Here is a 9986-nt window from a genome sequence, read left to right as displayed (position 1 = left end):
ACTGTCCCTGGAGGTGTTTGAGCAAACACTGGACGTGACACTGGGTGACATGATGTAAGTTAAAAGATGCTGTTCAGTCATAGCTTGGACGCGCTGATCTGCGAGGTCCTTTCCAACCTCATTGACTATAATTCATATCCACCCTGGTTTTTTAATTCTTTGGGCAGTAAATACGAGACCCGACGCCTGTATTAATGGCCGTTCCTGACCACGAGTCACGAAGGGCAGGGGACCTGTCCCTCAGACCTGGGCCGGGCGGGAGCTGGGAAGCGGCCCCAGGCCGGGGCGAGGCTTGCCCGGAGCGGAGCCCGTGTCGAGAGCCGGGAGCAGCCGCCGGAGCCCGCAGGCTCCGGGCCCGCCTCCCGCAGCCCGACTGTGTCACACAGCCGCCACAGAACCGCCCGAGGCCCGCCCGAGGCGGCCCGGCGCGGCCGAGCCCCCGCCGCGCCTCCGGGCGGAGCGCGCCGGGCCCGCCTACGCCGGGCCGGCCCCGGCTGCGCGGCCTCCGCCGGCAAACCCCTCCCCCAGGCCGGCCCATGGCGCTGCGCTCCGCGGCCGAGCGGGGCGGCCGCTTCCTGACCGCGCCAGACTGAGCCGCGCTGCCGCCGGCCGCGCCATGCGCGACTACGATGCGGCCACCGCCTTCCTGGGCGAATGGGGCCGCTTCCAGCGCCTCGTCTTCTTTCTGCTCAGCGCCAGCATCATTCCCAATGGCTTCAACGGCCTCTCCATCGTGTTCCTGGCCGGCACGCCCGAGCACCGGTGCGTCGTGCCCCGCGGGGCCAACCTGAGCGACGAGTGGCGGAACGCCAGCATCCCGCTGGAGCTGCGGGGCGGGCGGGAGGAGCCGAGCCGCTGCCGCCGCTACCGCCTGGCCGCGCTCGCCAACTTCTCGGCGCTGGGGCTGCGACCCGGCTCCGACGTGGAGCTGGGGACGCTGGAGCAGGAGCCGTGCCTGGACGGCTGGGAGTACAGCCGCGATGTCTATCACTCCACCATCGTCACCGAGGTGCGCGGCCGCGGGAGCGGGAGGGGACTCTCGGGCAGCCCCGGCGTGCCGGGGAGAACCGTGCGGTTATCACAGTACCCGTGCAGCTCCGCCGTGCTCTGGGGTGTCTGCCCGTACATTGATCTGCTGTTAAACCTGACACGCCGAGTTTATTTTGAGGTCTTCTGTTCACTTGCATTTGCGTAAAAACGAAGAAGGAAAATTTTGTAGTGAGGGTGGTGAGACACTGTATGTAACAGGTTGCTCAGGGAGGTTGTGGATCCCCAATGTCCAAGGCCGGGTTGGAGAAGGCCTTGAGCAACCTGGTCTAGTGGGAGGTGTCCCTGTCCATCGCAGTGGCTAGATGATCTTTAACGTCTATTCCAATCCCTTAACATTCTTTCTTTCTATAATGAGCTTCCAAGTGCAGCCTGTTTCCTTCCCCAGCGGAACTGGTCACACTGTCCCGGTGCTTCTTGGTTCATCAGGTATCTGTGCAAGGGGCTGGAGCAGGGTCAGCACTGGGTTCAGCTTGCTTGGTGTGACAGATGTTTCTTTGAACTCGAGATCAACAGCATTGTTTTCTTCCTTTATAAAAATAAAAGTAGTAGAACGTAGAATCACAGAGTGGTTTGGGTTGGAAGGGGCCTTAAGGAACATCTAGTTCCGACTCCCTGGCATGGGCAGGGACACCCTCCACTAGACCAGGTTGTTCCAAGCCCTGTCCAACCTTGCCTTGAACACTTGTAGGGATGGGTGTCTTGGTTTAGATGACAATGGGGCATTTAGAGCTTCTCTGGGCAGCCTGTGCCAGCGTGTCACCACTCTCACGGTTTAGAGTCATCCTGAGTTGTGCAAGATGCACGTGTTGGGGAACGCTGGTTTGACGCTTTATTCAAAGGACCCTGAACTTTGCCGTGTCCCCACAGTGCCTCTGCATTGATCTTTGTGCTCACCTGCTGGGACAGGTCATTGTTTTCTGTGCAGTTACACCGCTTGAGTCAAGTCTGGGGCGTGGGCCACCAACAAGAGGTGAAGCTGTGGTGATTGTTGGTCCGGTTTCAGAAGAAAGCTGTCCAGACCCACAGGAGCAGGTTGACTTAAGAAGCAAGGAAATGGATTTTGACAATTTTGAGGAATACTTGAATTTCAGTACAAGTATAGGCCTTTTCCAGAAGGCTTACAAAGTTTGTACAGTCTCATTGCCTGGACATGAATTTAATGGAGCTAGAGCTCCACAGAAATGTGCCATGATTTCTTGCGTTGCAAATTGGGTTGTGGTCAGTGTTTGGGTATTGATGGGTGAGTACTAAATGACCACAAGCTGATCTGGGCTCAGTGGACAAAGATGACTTGTGGAACATGGAAGAGGAGCCATGGCAGCACAAGGGAGGATTAGAAATGGGGACACGGGAGGTGATGGAAACTCAGTCGAGGGTTTGAATGATTCTGATAAGTGGCACAAGGCATTACCTCATCTCTTTCTAAAGAAATGCTGTCTTCCTCGAGAGGAAAGCTTCCAGGATTTCTCGGGTCCAGTCCTTGCTGAAATGCACTGTTGTAAAAGGCTGAGTGCTCTCAGGGCAGTGTAAGGCAGTTGGCATCTTCTGGGCAGGCAAACACACGGGTGTTGTTCTCAGTGCTGTGCTGTGATGGTTATCCTGGCTTAGATGTGGTGCCTTGTCTTTAGAGCTTCACTCAGCTTTGGCTTGATGTTAATTAAAATGTCTTGAGCTATTGGAGTATCATCCAGGAGTTTTACAATCTATAAGCAAAGGGAGCTGCTGACGTAGGGCTGAGACGCCCCAGCCCTGGCTCGTTGTCTGTGTGACTTGGCAGATGTCCCGTGTCTGTGGGAGGCAATGTTTGTCTGCCCAGGCATCATGCACTGAGGCAGTATTTTTTTTTCTCCTGTAATATTAATGCTTCTGCGAGACTTTTGCAAGAGCCGTGGCCTTTCACACACTTACAGGTTTTCAGTGTTTAACTTGTTTAATTTCTTGGCTTGGTGGTACTGCCTTTATGATTAACTAATCTTGTGTTTATTTGCATGTCTCTAACTTGTTGAATAATCATGAGGACCTTTGTCCCAGATTTCCGTAGCTGACACTGGGAGGGGGAAGGGGGATTTTTTTTTTTTTTTTAAGAAAGGTTTTTGCTGAATCTCTCATGACTTTAGAGAAACCTTGTTTATGGTTCTGCTTTTCAGGGGAGACTTAAAACATTCCGTTCTCTCCCACATGAAGAGAGACTTTCTTTTCTCACAGACTAACAACAGAAGGTTGTTATTAGCCAGTCTTCGGTATTTTACCAGCTCCAGTGTAACAAAATCCCTTTCTGTCTTTTACTTTTTGAAATGCTGTAGCTCAGGGCATAAGAAGGCCTTTATTTTGGCTCAAGAAGCCAACTATGTCATTCTAATTCCTCCATAGGTCCTGTAAAAATGACTGTAGGAGTAGTTAAAGTTCATACATGGTAGTAAAAGGACTAAAGCAGGAGTAATAAGGGCAAAGATTAACTTCTGCCAGTCATGGCTGTTATGGGGCTATACAGAAAAACCGGGAGTAGATTGAGCAGTGGAGTTAAGGGCATGAGTGCACTAGAAATATGATATAATGAGGTGTTAGATGATACATCAGTCAGAACATTTTAGTTCACACTAGAGTAATTCTTAAACAGTGAACCACAAACAGATGCTGAGTTTTGGAGACACTTATTCATCCTCAGCTTCTAAAAAGGTGTTGTGTTGTTCATCAGTTTGCAATCAGTGCAGGTGGTGTATGCCAGATTTGCACGGTTTGTGTCTGTTTTGCTGTTGATAAACTTCAGGGACTGTTGGCTTTTGCAGAGGAAGGATGCACATGGTGGGAATTGCCAGGTGTCTGGAGGCTTGGCACAGAGCTGGTGCTCCATCCTGTATGGGTGTTCAGAGAGAGAAAGTTGTGGGCAGAGACGAGGGTGCAGAGGTTTCCATTCTCTACACGCCAGGGATTCAAGTGCCCTGCTGTACTGTCAGACCTCAGTCCCTGGAAATGAGTGAGTTATGCCACTCATGGGCTTCAGGAAGCAAGGGGAGACTGCAGCAGTGACATGTGGAGGACACAAATGGGCTCTGTGGCACAGCTGGTTATCCAGAGGTTTCCATGTTGACCCTGTTGGAAGGCAGAGGCATGTATTGTTTCACTTTGCCAAAATAAAAACAGAGGGTTATGCTAGACGTTGTAATTTATAGAGTCATTGAATCATAGAATGGTTTGGGTTGGGAGGGACCTTCAAGATCATCTACTTCCAACCCCCCTGGCATGGGCAAGGACACAATTCCCTAGACGAGGCTGTTGCAGGAGTGGAGCCAGCAGCTGAATTGTAAATCCACCCTGTGTCATCCAGGTTCAGCTCCCACCCAACTCTTCATTAATGTTAGTCACCTCCATCATTTATCAACTTTTAAAATAGCTGCTTCATTTTTTACTGTTGTAGGTTAATATCTGCTTATCTCTGTGGCTGAAGTTCACACTCATAACTTTGTGGCCCCAAGAGCTGAAAAAGCTGTTTGCAGCTTTGCAAAAGCTTAATATTACTAGTCTTGTCAGAAGAAGGAAAAGAAAGCCTGGTTTTCATTTAATAAGTAAATACAAATGGCTGACAGATATACAAAGGTATTTGTAAAATGCTGGATTTTTCAGGGTGTGATTTAAAAAGCACATCATGCAGTATTCGGAATTGTACAAAGTACACGTATTTCTGACGTTGCAACATAAAGTGAGATTAGTATTGTTAAAGAATAATAGGCCTGAAGTTGATATTGTTAAATGGAAACAGTGCTCTTTTAGAGGCACTGTGGACAGTGCGTGACGAGGTAAAATTCCCTTTATGTTGCCTTTACTTCTAAATTCAAACTCACCTCAGGTGGTGGCAGTGCCGTGTTTACTTTTTCTCCAGCCATTTCAAAAATGTGATGTATGGGGAACACTTCAGTTTCTGCACTGGAATTGTAAAATATTTGGCAATTTCCTTCCTGTTGTATGCAAGTTTTGTCTCAGTAAAAATGTAAAACAACTAGACTAGGGAAAACTAAGCAGAATGTGTATTTTGTAGACACAGACTTCTGTTTGCTTTAGATAATAAGTTTCAATGTAACCTCTAGGCCTTCTAAGTATTTGAAATATACAAATGTGTTTTTAGAGGAAAGGGTGTTTAATAACACTCACAGCTTTCAAGTAAGCAGAGAGTACTTGTATGGATATAAACAAAATCAGATTCAGACTCAAAGGTTGTGAGTACTTGGTTGTGAGACTGAGATTTTTTGAAGAACCTCCCTCTACTTGCTGAGAGAAGCAAGTGGAAGGAGGGAATACGGGGTACTGGCCTAACTTCAAAAAGTCTTGATAACATGTTGATTTTTAAAAAGAAAATATTAGTACATGAAACTGTCCACCTAATTTTTCAGTTATGCTTGTTATTCTCAGCAAGACAGGAAAAGAGTTTAAAAAAATAAAGGAATGGTAAGACACAGTATCTTGTAGCTGTGAAAATTGTTTTGCCTATAAGGCTTTTCCTTGTAGGACAGGAGTATAACCAGGTGAGGCTCTTGAAGTTTTGTATTTGCCACAGTCCAGCTTTCTTTAGGGCTCTTGTAATGGCATTAGGGAAGGGTCTTGAGTTTGTGGGAGGGAGAAGATCTGATGAAGTATTTTATAGAGTTTTTATTCTTCTCAGTTTTGTCGCTGGGTTTGCCTTTCTAGCAAGGGATTTGGAGACATGGTTCCAGGCAGCTGGCTTGTAAGAGATTAAGCAGAATTTGGAAAGTGCCCTCCTAGAGAGGTGTGTGAGTGATGACTGTAAGTGCCTGGGACTGTTTAATACTTGGGCCCCAAACATGTGCTTGAGAAGCAGCTGCTTCAGACCTTCTCCTTTTTGGTTCCCCTGCCTTCTAACCCAAGCTGTCCACATCCCTGGCCATCTCTACAGCCTGTCCTCTTTTCCCCATTCCCTCTTCCCTGCTGTCCTCACCAGCGACTGGCATCAACCAAGAATCTGCTTACGGAGATGCATAAGCACACCTCAGCTCCTGCACACAAGGGATCATTTATGCTGGGTGTGAGGCTGCTGGCAGACATCACCCCAACCTGATGGATTGCCTGGGAAGTAGAAAAATCACAAAATGTCTCTTAGATGAGTAAGAAGACAAGTTTAAACTGCAACAGAGGATGTCCTAAAGTTATAACAAAATAAACCAAGCATACTCTGTTCTGTTAGGTACCAGTGTTGAGCAGCTCAATGCTTCACAACATCAGCAGCTGCTCTTTGAAAACAGAGCAGAAATGTTTTTCTCCTGTTTGAAGCCCAGATACCTTGCCAAGGCTAACTTATCTTGTTCACTGGGGCAAAGGCTGCTGCAGCTAGCAGGCTAGTTTGAATGATAATGGGAAGTGAAAACAGCACATGATTTTAGAGCACTAGGTCACAGTATGCTGTGTCCAAACAGCACTCCCAGCAGCAGGGTTTAATTAGTAACTACTCCTGGACACTTGCTCTTTGCCATGCTGGTCTAGCAGGGATGCCTTGGTGACTTCCTCCTGGACAATGTGCAGTTGAGGGATGGGTATGGTTGCAAAATGATTCTGGAAGGATGATGCCATCATCACTGACAAACAGTGTAATAGACCTTGTTGGTGTGTCATTAATAAGTTGCAGAATTTGAGATTTATTTACTGGGGCAAAGGGTAACAGACCTTAAAATCCCTTTGTTCTAATTTTTGTGTTTCTGTGGAGTCTGTAAATAACTGGTATTGTACAACCAAAGTAGTTCTACTTTAGAAATTTGATGTTGAAGTTCACTTTGATGCCTGGTTCAAGTGGTCTTCAGCATGATAGCTCCTCACTGTGCTTTAACATAGAGGCCAGAAAAACAAGCCTGTAATCATTGCCACATTTGAATGCCCAGTATGTTCCCACCTGCCAATGCAAGGTTTTGGCAGAGCTTTGCTAAACATTTTAATACCATGAACTTTTCCAAGAAAGGTCTCCACCTCAGTGATCTGAAGAAAATGTTTGTTATAGGACACAAACATGCCAGTGTCTGGAAATCCAAGCGTTGTGCAAGCCTTGTGCCAAAGTGCAGGGTGTTGGACAGATGAAGGGAGGTGGTGGACTCACAGGCACAGGGTGATCAGCTGGAAAGTAATGACAGACTGATCACCACCATAGATTTTAGTTCTTGAGGATGCCTGACTGCAGTAGTTGATACAAAAACAACGTTTTGTGAGTAGGCAAGGCTTCATCATAGCAGGATTTTTATTTGTGGCGTTTGTTTCTCTAATAGGTGTTATCATTTAAAGGCATATGATAATCACTGAAACCTTTGGCCTGTATAAATTGTAAATCTGATAACAATCATTTGCTGTATTTCCAAGTTACCAGGTATATTTTACTGAAGCTTCCGAGCTAGCTTAGCTTCTGTGGTCATGACAGAAAGGCTCAAGCTTTCTTTAATCTATAATGAAGTATAGTTTTTGATGAAAAATACAGATTTAACTATAAATGTTAATTATAGTTCATCATCTGAATGATGTTGATAACTGTAGTAAGTTCACTTACCATGAGTGGAAGGAAGTGAACTTTCACACTTTAGAAAGCTGCAGTTCTGGAAGGAACTTCTGTAATGATGCCTAATCAATGGTGTTAGTGGGATGTGCTGGAGCACTGCCTGGAGTGCTGGTACCTGAACTTCGGGTGCTGTGAGGCTGGAAAGGCCTGGGGAGGAAATGCTGAGGGTTGTGAAACCTGATAGAAGGAGAGGTTTTTCAGACATAAAACTATCAATGGAAAGGTTGTGGTCTGAATACAGTTACAAATTGGGAAAAGATGCGTATTGACCTTAAAAATACTAATTATGATGACTATTTTATAAATATAAGATAATTCAAGGGCTGGAAGCTAAAGTTAGACAGCTGATGAGAGTGTAGCCTGTGTGAATGACCACAGTTCATCTCTGGAACAGTCCCCAGTTCTAACTCAAAACTGGATGCTATTCCATGAAATAAGTGATGGCTCCATTGCATTTTGACACGGAAATCTGGCAGTGGAAGGCCACTGCTGGTGTTATTCATTCTGTGCATAGTTTTAAGTGATCCTCCAGCCCTAAAACATGGACTAGGATGTAGTTGTAGCATGACTGTTAACAGACTTAGGGCTGTGAGATTCCTGGAGTGAAAGGCTTAGTGCCGAGGAGATGGGGTGGCAGATAGTGAAACACAAACATTGCCGTGTGTGGGACTACAGATGAGATGGATGGGAGAGCTGGAACACACAGCAACTGCTGTGTGTTTATTATGGAGCAGATCAAAGCACTGAAGGGTGTTCCCTTCAATGAACTGAAAAAATATACTGATTTTTTTGTAACTGGGGGACAAGGAGGATTAATTATTTAGGTCAGGATGAATATTTTCATTTTGGCCTTCTTAAAACCTAAAAATTTCCGTTGCTAAAACATCAGGAGGGGCCTTGAGGGAGCTGTTTGAATAACTAAGCTCAGGAGGGTTTGATATCACATCAGAAGTACCTGTTGCCTCCCAGTTCGTGTCCTGCAGGGCTGCAGCTCCTGCCCTCTGGCAGCAGGTACTGGGAGGGCTCTGGGAAACTGGTTCTATGTCCTCCAGTCAGAACATAGCTGTGAAGGAGGGGAAGAGGGATCCCTGCTGGGTTTTGTCCTTTCTTCTGATATTTACACACTTTCCCCCCTAGGTAACCAAAATAGAACTAAGAGTCTTTTAATAACAGTTGTTTATCTAGATGGAAAAATAACATGAGTTCTGTTTTAGAAACATCTGACTGAACTGGGAAGAATCTTAAAAACTATTGAAGACTTCATTTAATAAATATTTTCCTTTATTCCTCATTTTTGTTTTAATTTTGGAAATCTTTGTTAGGTGTGTATTTCAATTTGTATTTCAAAGATTCCAACTGAGGTTAGTTAGATTCCCAGTGAAGAATGAGCAGTCTCCTGTCTCTCAACACTATATTAAAATGTAATAAAGAAGCTTTTTCTTTCTATATTGTTGTTTCTATAGTTCAGTTTTCCTTACATTAGGATTGTGAATTTTTAATGGGAAACATTACTATATGCAGGGAAGTCAAGTTTGGGAACTATTTACAAGGTCATGTAATGACAAGACAAGGGAGAATGGCTTCATACTGACAGAGGGCAGGGTTATATTGGATATTAGGAAGAAACTCTTCCCTGTCAGGGTGTGAGGCCCTGGCACAGGTTGTCCAGAGAAGCTGTGGCTGCCCCATCCCTGGAAGTGTCCAAGGCCAGGTTGGATGGGGCTTGGAGCAACCTGGGATAGTGGAAGGTGTCCCTGCCCATGGCAGGGGGGTGGAATGAGACAATGGTTAAGGCGCCCTACAGCCCAAACTATTCTGTAATTCTGTTCTCACTCCTTCCAAACCCAGCTCAGCAGAGTTTATGAGGGAGGGGAAATCCTGTTTATTAAAAGACTTTCCAATTCTCTCTCCCTGCAGTGGAATCTCGTATGTGCCAACGACTGGAAGGGACCCCTGAGCACCTCCCTGTTCTTTGTGGGTGTCCTGCTGGGATCTTTCATCTCAGGACAGCTCTCAGACAAGTAAAGTATATACACCAAAGCTGCTGTCTCTTCGATGCTCCTTTGTAGGCATTTCTTGTATGTCAGCTTTCCTACTAGTGTCTTTCTGCAACTGCTTCCATGTCTTTGTTCTGTGACTGTCTAACCTGAGTGTATACAGAGTGTGTAGAGAAATGTGCTGAACAGTACAGAATGTTACAAAGATTGTTAGTAAGTGTTATCTACATCTGTTTGTTCTTGCAATGAAATCACTCTGAGCAAACTGGTTTTTATGCCAGAAAACAGGTGTAGGATGATAAGTTTTGTCTGGAAAAATCTGATTAATGACATTCTCTTCTATTTATTAACCCTATGTTCAAAAGGATCCCTGAGGCTTGGTTTCCCTTTTTTTT

At 45.9% G+C, this 9986-nt stretch overlaps 1 protein-coding gene across 1 annotated transcript in view; it reads left to right on the top strand.

The window, feature by feature from the left end:
* Nucleotides 1-593: 593 nt before the first annotated feature.
* The window catches only part of LOC136297323 (organic cation/carnitine transporter 2-like), a 25675-nt gene continuing 16282 nt past the window's right edge, over nucleotides 594-9986 (top strand). Inside the window, exons 1-2 of the mRNA XM_066197149.1 lie at nucleotides 594-1009; nucleotides 9512-9615. Of these exons, the coding sequence (XP_066053246.1) occupies nucleotides 617-1009; nucleotides 9512-9615 (497 nt within the window). The 5' untranslated portion in view covers nucleotides 594-616. The remainder of the gene's footprint in view (nucleotides 1010-9511; nucleotides 9616-9986) is intronic.

This window comes from Chamaea fasciata, unplaced genomic scaffold (genome assembly GCF_029207755.1).
Source record: "Chamaea fasciata isolate MVZ Bird 193981 ecotype frontalis unplaced genomic scaffold, bChaFas1.0.hap1 SCAF_15, whole genome shotgun sequence".
Classification (NCBI taxonomy): Eukaryota; Metazoa; Chordata; class Aves; order Passeriformes; family Sylviidae; genus Chamaea; species Chamaea fasciata.
This window is presented reverse-complemented; position numbering and strand designations above follow the sequence as displayed.